Raw genomic sequence first — 21,628 nt, 5'->3', positions numbered from 1 at the left:
ATGCGAGCGGGACGTGAAGGTGTTTTGTGACCACTGTGGAGCATCCGTGAGTTGTGTGAGTGCCGGCGGGGGTGTGTAGAGGTGCTGCGGGGATAACCAGGGGATATGCAGGTTTCCACCTGTAGGATGCTGGGAAGCAAAGGGGGGACTGAATATCTCGCGCTCACCGTGGGGGATCAACGCTCGGACAGAGTTGTGTCTCCCCAGACTGGCTGAAGTCCGGTGGCAGCAGGAACAGCTGCTCCTGGAGGAACTGGTCTTACTGGTGAACCAGTGGGACCAGCTGGTGCGGGACTTGGACTGGTGCGGGTGGACGTGAGAGTCCCGAGTGGGAGGATGATGATGGGCGGGGTGTCCGACCCCCTCTGCCCCTCCCTTCCCCTCCCTGCAGGGCGCAGGAGGAGGATGCTCGCCTGGAGCGAGGCCTCAGCCAGCAGCGCCGCAGCTTCCCTCGCAGGGAGACCTGTGTCATCACCTGAGGGATCCCCCACGGGACACCCCCCACCACCACCAAAGGCGGGGAGGATGAGGAGGAAGAAGGAGCAGCAAAGCCCTTGCGATCTGACCCCCATCCCCAAGCCCCTCTGCCGCTGCGGGAGGAGGCGGGGGGGGAAATGGGGCAGCCTCCCAACCAGCCCCCCGAAACCCAACATTCCCCACAAAGATTCACACATCCCACCAACAACCCCTGGGGATTCTCCTCCCCCAGGAACCCCCAACACCCCAAAGCCCCAACCCCGCTTCCTACAGGCTCCCCCTTCCTCCCCAGCTGTCCCACTCCCCTTTACCTCCTCCCCCCCGAGTCCTACAGGCCCCCCCTTCCTCCCCAGCTGCCCCCCTCCCCTTTACCTCCTCCCCCCCGAATCCCACCCAGGCCCCCCTTCCTCCCCAGCTGCACCCTCCCCCCTTTACCCCCCCAATAGCCCCCAACAAGCCCCATCCACACATTAAATCTCCTTTATTGCTTCTGGCTGCACTCAGTGACCTCCGGGGGAGGGTTGGGGGGGGGGGGGGTGGAGTCCCGGGGGAAGGGGGTGTCCCGTGGGGGGTCCCTCAGGTGATGACACAGATGGGGTGACACCAAAGACTCCCCAGTGAGACACAGGTGGGGTGACACCAAAGACTCCCCAGTGAGACACATCTCACCTGACACTGAGTTACTCATTCTGGGGTGATCTTTCAATTTTGGCTCTCCAACAAGCTCCTCCAGCTCCCAGCCTGGCACCCTCCAATGTCCAACTGGTCCCTGAGCACAATGTCACATGGTTTGGATATCCTTGTCATGGGATTGTCATCCTGCCTTGGAGTAATTCAGCCTGGGAACCCATCAGCCATGGGCTGGGAAACCCCAGCATCCAACCTCCAGAGGGGCCCATCACCACTGTGGTGTTTAACAGCGCTGGGCCACCATCTCTTTGGGATCCCTTGACTCCCAGACCCCTTGGGCACACCACCTTTGGGGTGATTAACCACAGTGGTCCACCCCTCGTTCTAGGCCATCACCCTCTGGATGCTGAGCCCTGGGGGCCCAGCACTTTGTCTTTCAAAAGACCTTCAGGCTGTGGTGCCCACTAAGGTGCCCACAAGAAGCCACCAGAAGAGTCTTCTACCATCCTGGGTGGCATCTGCAGGGCTTGTGGGCTCCTTCCTCTCCACCCATCACTGATGATGATGAGCCCACCCTTTGAACACGGGGCCCAAGTGCTGGGCTACCAGGAGAAGAGACTGAGCGACTGTGAGAGCCCAGTGAAGGGCCCCTGAGCTGCTCAATGTCTGGATGCCTCTTGGAGAAGCTGGTCAGCCAGAACTGACCAGCCCAGAGAAGGTTTGGCTGCAGGAGGTCTGCCCATGTGACATCTCAGCCATGGCAGTGACAGGACAGGAGGTGCAGGACACAAATCTGGACAGACAGTGATTTGGGAAGATGCTTTTTTACTGTGGGGGTGCCCAAGGCTCTTTGGGGAGATTCTGGGGTCTCTAACAGTAGAGGGAAGTAGGGCCAGCAGGATGGGGCTGTGGTGGTCTCCAGGGCTTCTTTGAGCCCTTGAAGGGCACTGTTTGCCCCTAGGATCTCCCAGGGCTGTTTGGGACCCCTTCAGGACCCCACAACAGTCCCAGCTCCCCCCGGGGTACAATGGTGTTTCCCTGGGCAGGGGGCAGGAGGTGGCACAGGCCAGATTGGGGGGGTGGGGCTCAGCATCCCCCCCAGGCCAGCGTGTGGAGGCGGTGGGCAGCATCGCGCAGCCGCCCGCGGTGCTCGAGGCAGCGGTGCAGCCCAGGGGGGACCTGGGCCAGCCCCCAGCGCAGCCCCCAGCACCCCGCGGCGATGGTCCCCGTCGAGTCGCTGTCCCCGCCGTGCAGCACCCCCCTGGCACAGAGGTCCTCCCAGCACCCCCCAGCTGCCAGCAACGCCTCCAGGGCCACCATGGGCGCATCGTGGCCGCTGCGCCCCGGCCACCCCTGCAGTGCCCAGCCCAGGTACGCTGCGTCCCGCTCGGCCGGGGAGGGCAGGGGGGGCAGCGTCGCTGGGCCACCGCCCTCCAGAAGGCCCCGGGACTCCAGGTACCTGCGGGGACATGGAGGTCACTGGGAGCACTGGGGGCCCTGGGAATGCCGGGGGGCAGCAGGGCCATGGGGGGATTGGGGGCAGCAGGGACAGCGGGGGAATGGGGGAACTGGAGTCAGCGGGGATGTCACTGGGGATGTCACTGGGGTCACTGGTGACATCGTAGCAGTGGATGCAGTGGGGACACTGGTCACAGCAGGGAAACCAAGAGCACTGGGGATACTGGGGACACTGGGGGCAGAGGGGGTGTTCAGCACTCCTCAGACACGCTTCCAATGTTGAGGGTGGCAACACTGGAGGGGTCCTGGGGATACTGGAGGGATGCTGGGGACACTGGGGGCATTCTGGGAGCACTGGAGTGACCTTGGGGACACTGGGGGCAGCAGGGACACAGTGGGCACTGGTGACCCTGCAGATTGACTGGGCACCAGGAACGGCAGTGACACCAGTGACAGTGGGGCAGGGGACACTGGGGACACTGAGGCACTGGCACAGCACAGTGACACCAGTGACAGTGGGGCAGGGGACACTGGGGACATCGAGGCTCTGGCACAGCACAGTGACACCAGTGACAGTGGGGCAGGGGACACTGGGGACATCGAGGCTCTGGCACAGCACAGTGACACCAGTGCGCTGCGCTGCCAGGACTGGGAGAGAGCCTTGTGGCAATGGGTGACGCCAGTGACCCACTGAGCCCCTCCCGGTATCCCCACCACCCCCTCCCAGTGCTCCCAGTGACCCAAGCGAACCCTCCCAGTGCCCGCTCACCGGTGCCAGGCATCCCTGAAGAAGGGCCAGGCCTCAGCATTGTCCTCCACAGCCACCCCGGCACTTTCCACGTAGTCCCAGGCCAGGGGCAGGACCCGCATCAGCTCAGCCCCCCAGCGCTCCGGGGGCTCCCCCCGAGCCCCCAGCGCCCCAAAAAGGGCCACCGCCAGTGCCCCGAGGTACCCTGTGTGGATGGGGCTTTCAGAGGGGCTGCAGCGTGTCCCCCTGCCCTGCCCCCTCCTGCCTGGCACCCACCTGTGGGGTGGTGGTGGGTCATGCGCCCACTCTCGATGCTCACCCGGATCAGCGTCGGCAGCTCCCGGGCGTGCGGGTACCTACACCGGCACCACCCTGTGCCCCCCGGGCCGGGACCCCTGTCCCGATGCTGCCCCCCCCCTTGGCCCTGATGTGCTGTTCCCCCATTTGCCCCTCCCCCCATGGCCCATCCCCCACACTCCTGTACGCCAGGGTCCCCCCCATGGCCCCTACCCCAGCCTGACACCCTCATATCCCCACCCCCCAATTCTGACACCCCCATGTCCCCCCCTCCGTGTCCCCGTGTCCTCTTGTCCAGACACTCACCCCCGTCCCCGTGACCGCCTGTAACCCCCCCCAGCCCTTCCACCCCCGACCCCTGTCCCCACCGTGAAACCTCCCCAAGTCCTGACAGCCCCCCCTCCAAGCCCCCAGTGCCCCCCCATATCCCCACCCCCAGTCCTGACACCCCTCGCCGAGCCCCCTGTTCCCCCATGTCCCCACCCAGACCCTCCCCGAACCCTTTGTGTCCCCCATGTCCCTGCCCCCAGCCCTGACCCCATCCAACCTCCTGTGCCCACCCATGTCCCCCCCCAACCCTCCCCAAAAATCCCTGTACCCCCATGTCCCCACCCTCAGCCCTGACCCCTCCCTGAACCCCCTGTGCCCCCCCATATCTCCACCCCCAGTCTGACACCCTTCCCCTCCCCGAGCCCCCTGTGCCCCCATGTTCCCGCCCAGACCCTCCCCAAACACTCTGACCCCCCATGTCCCCGCCCCCAGCCCTGACCCTACCCAACCCCCTGTACTCCCATGTCCCCGCCCAGACCCTTCGTGCCCCCCCATGTCCCCACCCTCAGCTCTGAACCCTCCCCGAGGCCCCTGTGCCCCCACGTCCCCGCCCCCAGCCCTGAAACCCCCCCACCTCCCTGTAACCCCCCCACGTCCCCGCCCCAGCCCTGAACCCCCCAGCCCCTGTGCCCCCCGCCCCACCTGAGGCCTATGGCCAGGCTCCGCATGGCGGCCCCGCACCCGCTGCCCGTGGGGTTGAAGGGGATGCGGTACCCCGCCGGCTCCCCAGGCCGCAGCTGCGAGGTGCCTGGCGGGGGGGGTTGGGGAGAAGGGTTGGGGCCGTGAGACCCCCTGACCTGACCCCCCGGGCCCCCCCCGGCCCCCCACTCACCCAGGATACTGGTGGGGCCCGGCTTGCGGCCCTCCATGTCGCTCATGGCGGCCACGTAGCGCTGAGCCAGCTCCTGCAGCAGGGCTTCCCCCTCCAGCCCTGGGGGCACGGCGTGAGGCCCCTCTGGGCGGGGGCACCCACAGCCCTCCCCCGGACCCCTCGAATGTAGGGACATGTGGGCACACCCCCCACTGATTCCCCCCCCCCACTGACCCCCCAAAGCTTTGGGGTGCAATAGAACCCACCCCCAGGAAAGGGGAGATGGGGAACACCCCCCGTGGGGTTTTGGGGGGACATTCAGAGACTCTCTGGAGCCCCCACCTCTCAGGGGGTGGTTGGGTGCACCTAAAAGCCCCCCCCAGTTTGAGTCAGGGTGATAATGGTGACCTGCCCTCCCCCCCCCCTTCAGAAATCCCCCAAAGAAATAAGGTCCCCCCAAGATCTCCATGTACAGCCCAGGCGTACAGCAGGGAATCCCCTCCCACCCCTCCCTCCCATCCCTGGGGTATATTGGCGACCCTCCCCTGTATCTGTGGGGGGCTATGGTGAGATCCCCCCCATAAAAATCCCCCCAAGCCCTGAGGAGCCCCCAGCCCCCCCTGTACAGCCCAGGGGTATACCCCCCCATGCCCCCCCATCCCTCGGATACAATGGGGGACACCCCCCTGCATCTGAGGGGTGCTATGGTGAGTTCCCCCCCTAAAAATCCCCCCAAGCTCTGAGGAACCCCCAGACCCCACCCTGTGCAGCCCAGGGGTATACCCCCTACCCCCCCTCCCATCCCTGGGGTGCACTGGGGACCCTCCCCTGCATCTGGGGGGGGGCTATGGTGAGATCCCTCCCCCTAAAAATCCCCCCAAGCTCTGAAAAACCCCCAAACCTCCTCCCCATACAGCCCAGGGGTATACTCCCCATGCCCCCCCAGCCCTGGGGTACAATGGGGACCCTCCCTTGCATCTGTGGTGTGCTATGGTGAGATCCCCCCCATAAAAATCCCCCCAAGCTCTGAGGAACCCCCAGACCCCACCCTGTACAGCCCAGGGGTATACCCCCTCATGCCCCCCCATCCCTGGAGTACAGTGGGGACACCCCCCTGCATCTGAGGGGTGCTATGGTGAGTTCCCCCCCTAAAAATCCCCCCAAGCTCTGAGGAACCCCCAGACCCCACCCTGTGCAGCCCCCCCCACACCTCCTCCATCCCTGGGGTACACTGGGACCCCCCCCCGCATCTGAGGGGTGCAGTGGGGGGCACAACCTGTGGCCAGGCCCTCGGCAGTCGCAAGGTGCAGGACGGTGTCATCGCTGACGGGCCACTGCGGGGGCTCGAGGGTGATGGCCCCCAGCCCTCCCAGTTCAGCCAGTTCGGCGTGGATCTGGGCTCCGGAGGTGCAGTACTCCCAGAGACCCCCCCGGTAGCCCAGCGCGTCCCCCACCCCGCTCAGCACCATGGCGGCTTCGTAGGCTTCCAGCGAAGGGACGCTGCGGGGAGGGGCTTCAGGGGGGGCTCAGATGTGGGGGGACACCAGGGCCCACCCCCACCCCCCTCCCTGGGACACTCACGTCTCCTCCATGGCGGGACCGGGTGCCCCTCAGGGTTCAGGCACAGGGCCAGCGCCAGGAGGGTGAGGGTGTCCCTGGGAGTGGGGGGGACACAAGGGGGGTCCCCGTAGCATTGGAGGGGGGAGGGATCCCAGGAGGGGTGCTGGGAAGGGAAGAAGTCCCCAAACTGAACTGAGAGGGGGCAGGGGGTCTTGGTGGGGGGACCCAGAGGGACGAGGAGAGGGTGGCAGAATGCAAAGGGCTGGGGGTACCCCAAGGAGCCCCCGAATTGGAGGGGGAGGAGGGGGGCTGGGGGTGGTCTCAGCGAGCCCTGGAGGGGGTGGGGGAGCAGAACCAAGGTTCATCCCCACAGAGAAATGTCCCAGATTTATTCCCCTGGGCCACAGTTTTGGGTGAGACACCCCCCCCCACCCCAATCCACCCCTCCCATCCCCTCTGGATTGGGCCCCGCTCCCACCCAATTAAGGGGTTTGGTTAATTAATAAAGTGGCTCATGGCAGCGAGAGGGTCGGTCTGTGGGTCACATCCAGGGTGGGGCTGGACACCCCCAACCCTGTCCCTGCTGACCCCCAGAGATCCTTCCCAGCCCTCCCAGGACCCCCCAAAGGTCCCAGCTCCTCCAGGTACAATGGGGGACAGGAGGTGGCACAGGCCAGAGTGGGGGGCTCAGCATCCCCCCCAGGCCAGCACAGGGGGGACATGCGTCAGCCCCCCCAGCCCCCCCAGCGCTGGTCCCCGTCCAGTCGCTGTCCCGGCCGTGCGGCACCCCCCTGGCACAGAGGCCCCCCCAGCACCCCCGGCTGCCAGCAGCCTCCAGGGCCACCATGGGCCAGCACGGCCGGGGAGGGGGAGGGAAGCGGGGGCAGCGTCGCTGGGCCACCACCCCCCAGGAGGCCCCCGGACTCCAGGGACCGGCAGGTGAGGGACCCTCTGGGCCACCCAGACCCCTGGGGGTACCCACACCCCTCCCCATAGGGTGCCTGTAGGGTGCCCGCAGGGGATCTATAGGGTGTCTATAGGGTGCCCGCAGGGGATGTATAGGGTGTCTCTATTGTGCCCACTGGCTGTCTATAGGGTGCCTATAGGGTATCTGTAGGCTGTCTATAGGTGCCTGTATTGTGCTCACTGGGTGTCTATAGCGTTCCCATAAGGTTCTTATAGGGTGTCCAGAGGGTATCTATAGGGTGTCTCTGGGGTGCCTGCAGGGGATCTATAGGGTGCTTGTATTGTGCCCATTGGGTGCTTATAGTGTTCCCATAAGGCTCCTATAGGGTGTCCATAGGGTATGTATAGGGTCCACAGGGGATCTATAGGGTGCCCGCAGGGGATCTAGAGGGTGTCTATAGGGTGCTTGCAGGGGATCTATGGGGTGCCTGTACTGTGCCCATTGGGATCTGTGCTGCCTGGTGCCCCCTGCACTCCCCGCCCATCCCATGCAGACACAGAAAGGATCTCAAGAAACGGCTTTTAATGAAAAATCAGAACAAAACAATAATCAAAGGTACTAACTACAGAATCAACACCCTTCTTCCCTCCCTCCCTCCCTCCCTCCCTCCCTCCCTCCCTCCCTCTCATTTTCCCCCCATGGTAGAGCCTGGCAGGGTGTCGTCTTCCATGGGGACATCCGTGTCCACAGAGATGTCACAGACTGTGACAGTGTCCACATCCATAGGGACAGGACAGGTGTCCCAGCCTGAGACAATATCCACATCCATGGGGACCGGACTGTCTGTGTCTCCACGGGAGAGGATGGACTGTGTGCAGACAGGGAGCGGGTGGTACTGGGGAAGCGATGCTGCTGTCCCCTGATGGCTGTAGGGCAGGAACAGTTGTGCTTGTCCCTGGGGGGCCGTTGGTGTAAGCAGGCTGCTGGGTGTCTGCAGCTGTGTGGTCCCTGAAGCACAGTGCCAGGCAGAGGAGCGATGCCGTGACTGAGCAGTGAGGGGGTTGCCAGAGGCAGACTGGTACTGGAAATGGGGAGCTCTGAGCAGCTGCCGCTTGGCAGATCTGCAGGGGGGAGAGGGAGATGTGTCAGGCTGGGGGGCGGAGGGAATCCCTCAGGCACCCGCCGATCAGGCCCCAAGCGTGGACCCACCTCTGGTCTGTCCCAGCTGAGTGGGAGGGTGCAGGGAAGGGCTGCTGCTGCTGCTGCCCTGGCAGTTGGTGGAGGTTGGTGGGTGCTGAGAGAGAGACATGAACACACGCTGGTGACCATATCCCCAGCTGGGCCAGGAGCGTGCACGAGGGCACTGAGAGGGAGCAGGGAGAGGGCGTGAGGGGCTGTGCAGTTTCCCAGAGTGTGTCCCTGAGCAGCCAGGAGTGGGCTCAGGCCTTACCTCCAGTGTAGGGGGTTGGGAAGATGGGTGGCATCATGGTGGGGGCAGAGAGACCCCATGAAGTGCACCACAGAGGTGGGAGCGCCATGGTCGCTGGAGGGTCAGCTACAGAATGGTGTCTGGATGCTTCTGTTTGCGCGCATCCTTGGTAGCAACGGGGCCACTCCCAGAGTCCTTTGCTGCCCCAACAGCTTTGCCAGCCCTCCATGGGCATGGAAAGGGTTAACAAAAAGGTTACAGGAAGAGTTACCCTCCATGGCTTCATGTCCAAGTGGAAACCACTACAAAGTGCTGCCCCTCCAAGGTTCATCCTGCCACCCATCCTACTGGATATTTGTACCCGTGACACGCACAGTGGGATCGAGTGCACCCTCAGCAAGGTGTGGGTGACACTGAGCTGTGTGGTGACTTTATACACTGGACAGAAGGGATAGTGTCCAGAGGAAAACTTGGCACATGTGGTTTTGTGTCCCTTTTGGAAGCTTTCCCTATACTGATAAAGAAAACATCAGCTGGCTCAAGGCTGGAGTCTCAGAATCACAGAATCACACGATTGGGAAAGACCACCAAAGACCACCAAAAGGATGGTGATGGACTCCAGGCTGGGCAGAAGCTTTTCTGGGTGATTTCTGACCAGAGAAATGTGAGCCCTCATCACCGTAAAAACACATTTCCCACTTGTCTAATTGCCTAGTGATCATAGAATCATAGAATTGTAGGGGTTGGAAGGGACCTCGAGAGAGAGGAGGAAAACACTGGTGCCCAAGTTGGCTTTTCCTCCTTTTTCTGAACGGGCTGGGAAATCTCACACCTCACAACTCCTGGCTACACAGCTGGTACTAAGGCCAGGGGTTTGGCTTGGACAACAAGGGGATGTTCTTTGGTGACTCCAACCTGTTGGAGAGGGACAGGATCCACCTGGCTAGAAGGGGCCCTCAGGAATCCCAGACCCAGGAGGTAGGATAAAGTCTGGAGAAAGGGCAGACTGAGTAAATACCGGCTTTACCATCTCTACCATCACCTGGCTGAGCCATCAAAGAGAAGACTTAAGAAATGAAGAAGTGAAGAAAAGGAAATTCCTCCCAGGCTGCCCAGGGAGGCTGGGGAGTCTCCTTCTCTGGAGGGATTCAACACCTACCTGGACACTGTCGTGTGTGACCTGCTCAAGGTTATCTCACCAAACAGGACTGGAGGTGCTTCCCCTCTGGGAAGTGACCTCCCAGGTGATGCCCCTCTGACAGAGATGTCACTGGTTGGTCACCAGAGGTCCCTGGCAACTATTGCTATTCTGGACTTTTATTGGGTGTTTGCTTGGCAGCAGATACAGGACTGATTTTTTTTTTTTAATTACTATTTTTTAAGAGAATAGACTTAGCACTGAAGTCCTAGTAATAAAAGAAGTGAGAATGAATAAAACCTGAAGTATCTCTGTTTACAAATCTAATATCTATAGCAGTTAAATCTAAAAAATAAATTATAAATTGATTAAAGAAGTTGCACATGACAATTTGACATTATTTTGGTTCTAGTGTAGGATTCGATTTTGATTTTAAAGGAGTTAGAGCAGCTGTGAGAATATAAGGGGGAAAAGAAAGAACCCCAAAAAACCCCACTCCAACATGACTGACGAAATATTGTTTATAGGGTCAACGCCGCTCCGGTCCCAAACAGCTTCACACCAGCACAGCTTTTTTTTATAAAATTTAAATATTTAATGCAATAAAATAAATAAATATTTCTCTTTTCACATTTAACAGACAAAAACACAACAACAAACCCAAACCCATGTTGCAGGGAGTTGGTTGAACTTCAAAAAAGAAACTAAACTAAGAGTCTAAACTAAACTAAAGAATCTTAACTAAACTAAACTAAGGGTCAGTCCAAGGTGATCACAGTGTGACTGCAGTGGTGCCCGTCTCACAGCAGCTGCTGGTGGATTATGTCCCACACCATCTTCCTGTGGAAGTGAGGGATGTGACTCTGGAAAGAGAAGGAGAGAGAAAGCTGTTACATAGGAAGTCAGGGTGGCAAGGAGGCACAAACACCCGGTTCGTTAGGGACGGGGAGCGCAGCTCTGCCCTGCTGAGGCCACCCCGAAGTGCCGACCCCAGCAAGCGCGCGCCCGGCTTTCTTCTGGCAGGAATTTGCTGTTTAAACCAGAAGAGAACAAAAGATCTTCTTCATCTCCAGCATTTAGTCCCATAAAAAGGCAGCTGCTGAAGGAGACTCCCACAACAGCAGAAGCTCATTTAGGAAGCCCCCAGACCACGCCTTGTCAGAGGAGGGACAGGAGAACCAAGCAAGGAACTGCAATGCCCACCCTGTACCCACACACCAGGTGCACCTCCAGGAAGAGGAAATACAAAAGCTTTTGGACAGAGGAAGTTCCCAGGCTGGGGGCTGGGACAATACCTGGTGTCTGCCCTCCAACACATGGTGTTACAACCACCAGCTTACGTGGATTCAAAGCTCTGCTGCCACAGAGAGAGTCACCAACAGCATGAAAAAAGGACTAAAGAGCACCACGTAACCACAAGCCTGAGTTAAGCAGCGGGTACCTAAGGGGGTGCAGTAATGTGTCACCCTCCACAAGTCCAGACAACCAGATACTACGTCCTCCTGCTGTGTGGTGCAGCTACAGTCTACCCACCGAGTGGGACAGGTACAAGTCATGGGGATACTCACAGGTCCCAGATGGAAAGGGATCTCCTTCCTATTTCTGTTGGTCCAGGTGATACACAGGGGTCACTGGTTGACTGGAGAAGGTTGGAAGACTGGACAATGATGGAACACACAGCAAGGATGGAACAGCAGAGTAGGATGGCATGTGGCAGTAGTAGGATGGAAAATGGCAGTAGGATGGCACGATGTAGTAGTAGGATGGCACACGGTAGTAGTAGGACGGCACACCGGAGTAGGATGGAACACAGCAGTAGGGTGGAAGACTGGTGTGTGATTTAACTCCAGAGTAGATTCGAGCAGTGGTGTAAATAGGAGCACTGTACAAGACTGGAGCAGGGGGGAAGGCTGGAGGAGTCGAGGAGGCTGGAGGAGTCGAGGAGGCTGGAGGAGTCGAGGAGGCTGGAGGAGTCGAGGAGGCTGGAGGAGTCGAGGAGGCTGGAGGAGTCGAGGAGGCTGGAGGACTTTGGGGCAGGAAAAAACAACAGAGAAGAACCACAGTGTTTATAAGCACGACATTTGGCATGTAACACGTGTCAGAGCACCATAAAGGAGACAGTTTATTCCTACACAGCTATCTACATGTGAGTGGGGAGCCACAGCTACAGCAATAGAAATACCTTAAGTACAACAAGACTGTCAAACCCCTGGACAGAAACATCCTGCACTGGTGCCACCACAAAACACAGCGGACATTTCTGTGCAGAGACCCTTCACACTCAGCTGGGTGACTCTGAACTCGGGCAGACCAGAGGGGCAGGAGTCAAATTTGTCACCTTAGTGTTACCCAAAAGAGAAAACTGCCTCCAAGCTGTGCGAGAAGGACCAGGGGAGGTGGAAAGGAAGAGAGAAAATCCTGGCATCCCCTGTCATTACCTTACATTTCACGTCCCCAGATTAAAATTAAAGTCTTCTCTAGTTGGGAGGGGAGGAAGGAAAAATGAAAAGCTACTGAAGGTTCACCTCCCTTAGGACAGCAGCCCAGGAAACCTTGGAAAAACATCCCTGTGCGGACACAGAGACAAATGTTGGGCAGCACAGAGGATGTTCAGGAATGAAATGGAAAGCAAACCTTTCAGAGAAGAAAGTCAAAGCAAACAGAAGGGTTTTACCTGGCACAAGGAGCTGTCTTGTCCCAAAGGGAGAGTGTTCCGTTGCCCAAGGGAGTCCCACAAGGCATTTGATCTACGAGAGGAGAGCGTAAGCAAATCAGCCACTGGTAAAGGCAACTGAGGAGGCTGATGAGCTTCCCCAAAGGTCAATGTTTCCTCTCTCCCCTACGTCCCCACATTCCCTGTGTTCTGTCGCTTTAGAACAGGCTCAGATTTTCTTACTGGCAACTGTAGCAAGTTGCCCTGGACACGAGGTATCGCCAGGCTGAACCCCAGATTCAACCCCAAAAAGGGTTCTGGGGATCTAACACCCCAAACCAAACCAGTTTCCTTCTGGCCAGCTGGCAGCGGCCGTATCGCAGCTGGAGCTGGCTGCATCCAAGGCAGCTCCGGGACTGAGATGCCGAGCAAAACGCCCGGCCCCGACCCAGCAGCAGCGCAGGGATGCAGGGAAGAGACTGAGTTCCCACCCCAGCACTGCCAGACGCTACCGAGGGGCGATGCCGCCACAGCCCGTCCGTGAGCCGAGGGGGAGAGTCGCACCACACGCCAGGAAGAGCGCAGGAGAAACAAGCTCACGCCCTGACGTCAGCCTTACCAGTCTGCACCAGTTCTTCTCCTGGCACACAACTTCTGGGTCTTTTCACTGCAGGCTCAGATGACAGGGCCTGAGTCTGGAACAGAAACAAACAAAGCACCGCCCTGAGTTTAACCTCAACACCAGCCCAAGCCAGCGGAAGCTTCCGGAAAGGGAGGCAGCTCTGGTCCGATTTAGGGACCAGGATTTGCTGGCTCAGAGCACAGCAGAAGGATCTTGGCAGGATCTCTGACCAGCAGGCTGCCCTTTGGGTTTGATTGTTAATAGGGGCTCTCCCCCACGCAGGGATTAAACCCCCTCAGGCTTCCTGCCCAGTTCCCCTCGGGCAGCTCCTCAGCATTCCAGAGTTCAGCCCTGACTCTGGCTCGGGGAGAGCTGAGCCCCTCAGAAAGGGGTTTTGTACAAACAAAGAGTCAATGGTGCTCTCAGGGACAAATAACAGAGCACGAGGGTTTCTTACTCCTCTCACCCTACGGGGCAGTAAGAAAAAGAACACGGCACCTCCCAACCAAACTAAGGGGTCAAGCAGCTCAGGACTCGTTTTTACAGAGCCAAAGTCCTAGGGGAATCCTCTCCCGGGCCAGTGGATACCCAACCCAGCAGAGAGGGCTTTATCCAGAGGAAGCAGGCGATTGTTCTCCCAAGGTCATGTACTTTGGGTGCTCCTTCCTCAGCTCCATGTGCCAGAGCAGAGCAGGCAAACCTGAGCCAGGCAAACCCAGCACACCAGAGGCGCCTGCTGTCAAGGGCAAAGAAGAGCCTGAGGCTGCACAGGTTCAGGAAAGTCTCTGCTAACCTCTCCCCCAGACTCTGCTCCTGGAGCGGCATCGCTGCCCGAAGCTCGGCGTTTCCTTGCTGCCCTGGCTGGTACCTTCACCGCAGCAGCAGAAACCTCTTCAGCCTTCTCCTCACACCCAGGGATGGCAGCATCTAAACAACAAAGGCAGGCCACATGACAGCGTGACTTAAGAGGGGGTTCGGATTGCCATTTGCATGGCAGCCCAGCTCCTCAATCCCACCCAAAGCACTGGGATTCATTCCAAGCTGCACACCCTTCTGCACTTTCAGACACCCCTCAGTTTTCCAAGGGACACCAAACCCCAGAAGAACCAGGGCTGTGAACTACCTTTGTCATGGGCGCCACCTGGTTGCAGCTTTGGAGGTTCCTGCCCATCAGGATGTTCTGCAGGCGGCTGAGGGCTGAGGAGAGAAGACACAGAACAGGGATTTACAGCCACGGCTGAGCTTCACACAAGCAAAACTCCCAGAGCTAATTGCTGTAGTTCCCATTCCAAGCCCCCCTGGGATCATCTCAGACACACACACAGACACCGCAGAGCATCCCCCACCTCTCCCAGCCAAGGCACCGCTAATTATCCCTCCACAGTGGGGTAATTCCCTTCTGTTAATGCTTCTTCATGAGTTACCCTTGTTCCCAGCACCAAACACATGGCTTTGGCTAACGTGGAACGGGCTTTGTTTCACTCTGCACAGGTTAACCCCCCCCCAAGCCACACACTGCCCTTCAGCGGGGCAATGCCCCTGTGCACAACGCTGAGTTACTCTCCCCGGGGGGTTCACCACCCACACTCTCAGGTCCCTTCCAACCCCACAACCACCCACCATCTGTGCCTGGCAGCTCCGGGACGCCGGCACCGGTTCAGCCCCGGGAAGGCAGCCCCGTGTCTCCACACGCCCTACGCCGGGACTCCCCCCCAGCCGCTGCTCCCCCTCACACACACACACACAGAGCCCTCTGCTCCTGCCCCACGCGCGCTCCCAGGGCCCGTTTCTTTCCCAACTCCCCGCTTCCCAGACGGAAAAGCCCCCGGGGGGCCAAGGGGGGCGGGGTCGCCAGGGGCCTTCTCGGGGCGGGGGGACCCGCAGCTCCGCCCCCGCCCTGGGCTCCAACGCCCAGGAGAGGTCCCGCAGGCCGCACCCGGGAGGCCGCGGGGCCTCAGGGACGGGGCGAGGCCCTGGGGCGGCCGGACGGCCTCGGGGCGGAGCGCTCACCTGGGGGGCGGCCTCTGCAGCGGCGGCGCGGCCGGGGACGGCTCGGGGGGCGCGGCGGGCGGCGGCCAAGAGGCCACCGAGGGGCCCCGGCAGCCATCGGCACAGAGGCACCGGCAGCCCGCGGCGGGAACGCGCCCGTCCTGCGCCGCGCCCGGCACGGCCCGGCCCCTCCCACCAGGGGCTGGGGCAGCCCCGCCATTGGCTCCGACCGCTGCCTGTCTGGGCGGAGCTGGGCCGGGCTGGGCCGTCCCTCCCCGGCTCTGCCCCCCGCTTGCCCGGCCTGGCCCTGCCCGGCCGCCCCGCCCAGGGCTGTGCGGGGCAGCCCCTCCATTGGCTCCTCCCGCCGCCTGTCTAGGGAGGCAGAGCCCGGGCAGGAGAGGGGCGGCTCTCTCCTCTCCTCTCCTCTCTCTCTCCGCCCCCCCACCGCAGGTTCTGCGGCCCGAGGGACGCAGGTGGGTGGGAGCGGCCGGCGGCCCGGCCCCTGGGCAGGTTCCCCCTGCGGTCTCCTCCCCCCGGCTCAGCGGGGGAGAGGACGGAGACCCGGGGCTTACCGAGCCCTTTCCCCAGCGCTCTCCCGGCGCTCGGGGCCTGTCTCCGCTCCCGCTCCCGCAGCACCGACCGGCTCAGCCATGGCCGAAGGCTCGACTGAGCGAGAGCAGCGGGTGGGCAGGACGCGTGTCCCGGGACACGGAGCGGGGACTTGGGAAGCGTTGAACGGCCCCGCCCGGCACCGGCCGGACCGGCTGCCCGGGCAACGGCGACGCGCGACCGGCCGCCGAACCCGCCGGGAATGGCCGAACCCAGCGGGCGGGAACGGGGCGGGTTTCCCCTGTCCCGCTGGGTTCGGCTGGGTCCCGCAGCCACCCCGCTCCCCCTGCCCTGCCCGAGCCAGAAGGGCGGGGATGCGGGGAGGGAGGGAGCTGCGCGGGCAGCCGGGCTGAAGCTTCTCGGGGTGCCCCCGGATTTCCACCCCGAACATCCCGGCACCCCCTGTGTTTCCCTCACGTTTCTCCTTCCCGGGGAGAACAGGATTCCCCACCGACGCAAAACTCCTCCGTGTCAGACGGGAGGAGGATCGATCCCTTTGAACAGCCAGCGCTGGGGATCTCCTGCCTTCAAGTCAGGCTGCCAGCACTAGAACTAGATGCTGCCTCTCTCAGCACAGAGCAGGTGAAGCCCCCAGCCCCATGTACACCAGCTACAAAGTCCCCACCACAAAGGCAGGGCTTATTCTCCCTGTCGTGACTTGTTGGCGCTGGTGGGCAGCGGATCAGCCGGGCTTCCAGGCCATTCTCCCTTCCCTTGTTGGAGGAGCTGTTTGTCCATCTTCTTCTCTCCTTGCTGAACATCCTGGCAGAAGGGAGGGAGGGGGAGAAAGAATTTAAAAAGGAGCTGAGGAGCTCAGGGTGTGAAGGGAACGTTTGTGATCTGGGGACAGAGCAAACTGCACAGGCTGTTCCCAAGATACTGGCACGTTTGATGGGGGGGGGGACAACGTATATAAGGGAGCATAAGAAATCGCATTTATAATAACTAACACATCAATAAGAGTAAATTCAATTACTAACTATTGCAAGATGCTTGGAGGGAAAGCTGATGGGAACAAAATAAATGAGAGCAAGGCTGTGACTCGTGACCCCAGCAGCCCAAGGCAGGTGGCACCTGGGAGGGATAAGGAGGAAGCATCAGCAGGAAGGTAGTTCTTGGGATGGATGAGGAGGAGCCCCCTACTCACTCAGATCCCTGTGGGGACAGGCAGGGACCATCTGTCAGCAGACAGACGGTCTGTTTCCAGACAGGCAGGCAGGAAGCCGGGTTTATCCCCCACCCCGGGACCCCGCTCCAGGGATCCGCATCCCTCAAGGGGGAAGGGATCGGGATATCCCGGGTCAGGGGAAACTCCGGTAGAAGAAAGAAAGAGCCCAAATCCATCTGTCTTTGACGGTCTCGGGGGTGCACCGCTCCCGGAGGCACTGCAATACGATACGCGGAGCGGAGGGAGCAAGCTCCGGGTCCAACTCCCAAATACAAAAATCCGTTTAATATAAAGTCCTCTCATCGAGGACGTATCAGATATTAAACTGATAAGAACAGATACTACACTTGATCTTAGCCAAAAGGCCGAGAAGCGATGCCTGACATACTCCCAGTACCTCCACACACCCCCGCCGGCACTCACAAAAGTCACGGATGCTCCACAGCGGCTTCAAAACTCCCTCCCGTTCCGCTCGCATTCGCATTCCCCTGCCTATCCCGCCTCTTCCCGCCGGGATCCGCTGCTCCCGGCTCCGGGAAACCGGCGGAGAACCCCGCACCGAGCACTCCCAGCAGCCCGTGCGCGCCCCGCTGCTGTTCTCGATTTGCATGGCCACGCCCCTCTCCAGCCGCTGCTCTGGCCGCTGTCCTCCCCAAACAGCACCCAGCTTCTTCCTTCCGCCTTCCTGCTCCTCCCGCCCGCCCTTATCCTTCCTTTACCTTCCCTCCCCCACTCCCACCCCCGCCCCCTCCCCCGTCCGTTCCCCCCCAGCCTTTCCCCCCTGGTTCCCAGCACCGGACACTCAGCCGAGCGCTGCGAAGCTCCCCGAGCCCCCGGGGATGGAGCAGCGGGAGCCGAGGGGAAGGTTCTCCCCGCTCCCGCTCTACACATCGTGTAGATCCACACAAGGCTGCCCAGGGCCCCATCCAGCCCGGCCCTGAACACCTCCCGGGACTGAGCATCCCCCACCTCTCTGGGCAGCCTGTTCCAGCAGGAAGAAATGGGCATTTTAAGAAGTACAAATGCCAGAGTTCATTGGGTGCTGTTAGCTGCTGGGAACATGCTCTCTCTTGTCCTTCTTCCTTGCTTGACCTCCTGTCATTCACGCCACCCTGGCATCGTCCCATGAAGGAAACAGCCCTGTGGAGCCAGAGGGTGGTGTAGGGGACCGTCTCCAACAATTCAGAGACTCTGGCAGGTGTTTGTCTCAACCCTGCTGGAACATTCCACCACCAGCTCTCCCCACTGTCAGCAGTGCCCCAACGCTCACACTGCAAGACCAGATGCTTCCTGCCTTCCTATGGCCCCGAATGCAGAGCTGAGTGAATTTAACCCAAGCCCTGCGCATGCACCCAGACCCGGGGTCTGGAAGAGAGAGGGGCCTGGAGACCCCTGAAGACCACCTGAAACCTCCCAGCGACGGTACTGGGCAGGCACACCACCACTGTGGGGGGGGTGGGGGTGGCTAAACAAAGTAGCTCTTGGAATATGCTGAGTGATTCCTGGAAGGAGTGAATACAACACAATAAAAGAACAGAGATGACCAACGTGGAGGGAACGTTCCCCCACTGGACCTGAAGACATTGGCCTGACAGGACACTGCAGCTCTGTGGTGGTAGAGATTGAAATCTCTCTCTCTCTCTCTTTCCACTCTTTTTTCATTCTTCCCCCCTTCTCTGAGCCCATGGACACTGACAAGGAGCCTGTGCACACGGACAAAAGCCCTACGGAGACGATCCAGAAGCCGCCTGGCCAGAATCTGCCTTGTCAGCCATCGGATCAGGGACCCACTTGGTCTCTACACCCACCGCTCCCATCCACACCTCCCACCCAACTCCCCCAGAAATCACTGTCTCCTGAGGAATCGGTTGGCAGCATTTGTTGGGATGTGCCACAGGCTCAGGGATGCGTTTATCCACTGAGAGCAAGGCTGGGCACAGAGCAGAAGGAGTTTGGATGGCGACCATTGAAAGTGGGCAGCTTCCTTGAAAATTCACCTGGGAAACACAACCCCCCGTTTGGGTCGAGCGATGGCCGCTTCCTAAAGAAAAACTTGCCCCCTTCCAAGATTGACTAGAGGAGCAACTGGCCAAGGGACACATCCAGCCCTCCCCAAGCCCGTGGAACTCGCCTATTTTTACCATCCCTAAACAGGACGGGAGATGGCGCTTGGTGCACGAGTTGAGAAAAGTCAATGAAGTGATGGAAGATGCGGGAGCTTCGCAGCCCGGTCTGCCACCTCCAAACGTGAGACCTAAAAATTGGGACATTTGGGTTGTTTTTTCACTATTCCCTTACACCCTGATGATTATGAGAAATTTGCCTTTTCAGTCCCTACTGTAAACAAAACTGAACCCATGGAAAGGTGTCATTGGGTGGTGCTCTCACAGGACATGAAAAATTCACCCACTATGTGCCAGGCTTATGTAGCCTGGGCACTTGCTCCAGTACGAAGAGCCCATCCTGATCTCATCTTTTATCATCACATGGATGAGGTACTGATTGTGGGGAAAAAACTTGGACATTGCAAGTTTGATTCATGAGTTGACAGGACATTTGGAAAGCAAGGGGTTACAGATTGCTCCAGAGAGAATTCAAAAGAAGCCAGTGTGGAAATCTCTGGGGGGGCAGATTGATAAAAGTACCGTAACACCCCAAAGGATTGAGATCCCAGCTGAGGTCAGCACGTTAAATGATGCTCAAAAGCTGCTTGGAGATACTAACTGGGTTAGACCATCGTGTGGCATTACGAATAGGGAACTGGAACCTGTAGTGGCATTGCTAAAGGGAGGAGGTGGTGCAGGAGCACCCAGAATCCTGTCAGAAGAAGCTAAAAAGGCCCTGGAAGTCATTAGTAACAAAATCAAAAATACATATACATATACTTGGAGATCACAGGAATCCTTTCATCAATCAGCCAGGGTGCTTCAACAACAACACCACCTGTCAGTTGCTGAGGCTAAAAGGCTTGTACAGTCGTGCTTGGACTGTCAGCAGTTCACCAGTGGCCTTGCCCCTGGTGTCAATGCTCGTGGCACAGGCCCACTAGAAGTCTGGGTTTATCAGAACTCGTTATAATCATTAACCAATCAGTGGGGAGTAAACAGTGTATGTTTACATTAGCAGGGTTTTTTGTATGTTTACATTAGCAGTTTTTCAGCTTCCCATGTTTGCAGTAACAAATGTCTCTAATCTGTGGGATTTCACCCAATAAACGGCTTCACCTGAAATTCATATCGAATTGGGTGTTGCTCTCTGCCGGTCACCACAGTGATAGAGTACAGAAATAGTGGGGGACAGGGAGAGACAGGAAAGCCTTTGACATGGTATCTCACAGCATTCTGACTGAGAAACTGGCTGCCACTGGCCTGGACAGCTGGACCCTCAGCTGGGTTAAAAACTGGCTGGATGGCCAGGCCCAAAGGGTGGTGGTGAATGGAACCAAATCCAGCTGGAGGCCGGTCACGAGTGGCGTCCCCCAGGGCTCAGTCCCGGGTCCAGTTCTGTTCAACATCTTTATCAATGACCTGGATGAAGGGATTGGATGCTCCCTCAGTCAGTTTGCAGATGACACTAAGCTGGGAGAAAGTGTTGATCTGCTTGAGGATAGGGAGGCTCTTCAGAGGGATCTGGACAGACTGGACCCACGGGCTGAGACCAAGGGGATGAGGTTTAACATGGCCAAGTGCAGAGTGCTGCACATGGGACATAACAACCCCATGCAGCGCTACCGGCTGGGGGGAGACTGGCTGGAGAGCTGTCAGGCAGAGAAGGACCTGGGGGTGTTGGTTCACTGCAGGCTGAAAATGAGCCAGCAGTGTGCCCAGGCAGCCAAGAAGGCCAATGGCATCTTGGCTTGTATCAAAAACAGTGTGGCCAGTAGGTTTAGGGAGAGGAGTGTGCCCCTGTACTGGATATTGGTGAGGCCACACCTCAAGTACTGTGTCCAGTTCTGGGCTCCCCACCATAAGAAGGACACTGAGGTCCTGAAGGAAGTCCAGAGAAGGGTAATGAGGCTGGTGAAGGGGCTGGAGGGAAAATCATATGAGCAGTGGCTGAGGGAGCTGGGACTGTTTAGCTTGGAGAAGAGGAGGCTGAGGGGAGACCTTACCATCTCCTGCAACTACCTGAAGGGAGGTTGTAGAGAGGTGGGCAATGGTCTCTTCAGCCAGGGTACAGGGGATGGGACAAGGGGAAATGGCCTCAAGCTGTGCCAGGGCAGGTTTAGATTGGATATTAGAAAAAAAATTTTACAGAAAGAGTTGTCAGGGCTGGAACAGGCTGCCCAGGGAGGGGCTGAGTCACCTTCCCTGGATGTGTTTAAAAAAAGGGTAGATGAGGTACTTAGGAAACTGGTTTAGCTTAGGATGGGATTGGTTGGACTCGATGATCTTAAAGGTACTTTCCAACTTTGTGATACTGTGACAAATATTTATACAAGGCCTCAGATCCCCAGTATTTTTTTTAATCTTCTGTCATTATAATGGCCCATAATAATGCCAATGGAACTATGATTCTGTTCTGCAGGGTCTTTGCTCATCCTTCTTCCTCCATTTTCCCATTTAGATCCTCAATTAACTTTTGACCCCCTTTAGAATAATTAGGTTCACTGGCAATTTGTATTTTACCCTCTGGGACCAGAGACTGCACTTCAACACCTCCCTCTTCCACTGCTCTTTTGGCTTCACTATCTGCCATTGCATTACCCAGATCTTGAGCGGTGTTTGTTTTCTGATGGGCTTTACAGTGCATGATTGCTACTTCTGTTGGTAATAGTATGGCATCTAAAACCCTAAGAGTTT

At 58.9% G+C, this 21,628-nt stretch overlaps 2 protein-coding genes across 2 annotated transcripts in view; one reads left to right on the top strand and one right to left on the bottom strand.

Moving 5' to 3' along the window:
- Nucleotides 1-21,628, top strand: part of LOC311202930 (butyrophilin subfamily 1 member A1-like) — a gene marked incomplete at both ends in the record, with an annotated part of 517,675 nt that overhangs the window by 114,746 nt on the left and 381,301 nt on the right. The gene's annotated exons all lie outside the window — the stretch shown is intronic.
- On the bottom strand, nucleotides 2,194-6,266 carry LOC311202853 (ADP-ribosylhydrolase ARH1-like; the record flags this gene model as incomplete). Its single annotated transcript, XM_084277503.1, has 4 exons — nucleotides 6,028-6,266; nucleotides 4,773-4,871; nucleotides 3,335-3,518; nucleotides 2,194-2,566 (listed from the first exon to the last, which is right to left on the bottom strand). The coding sequence occupies exons 1-4, from the start codon at nucleotides 6,218-6,220 to the stop codon at nucleotides 2,194-2,196; spliced, it is 849 nt and encodes a 282-aa protein (XP_084133629.1). The 5' UTR covers nucleotides 6,221-6,266.

The sequence above is a fragment of the Gallinula chloropus genome, assembly GCF_964237585.1.
Source record: "Gallinula chloropus genome assembly, chromosome: 32".
Classification (NCBI taxonomy): Eukaryota; Metazoa; Chordata; class Aves; order Gruiformes; family Rallidae; genus Gallinula; species Gallinula chloropus.
Note: the sequence above shows the minus strand (reverse complement) of the source record. Positions and strands in the feature narration are given on the sequence as shown.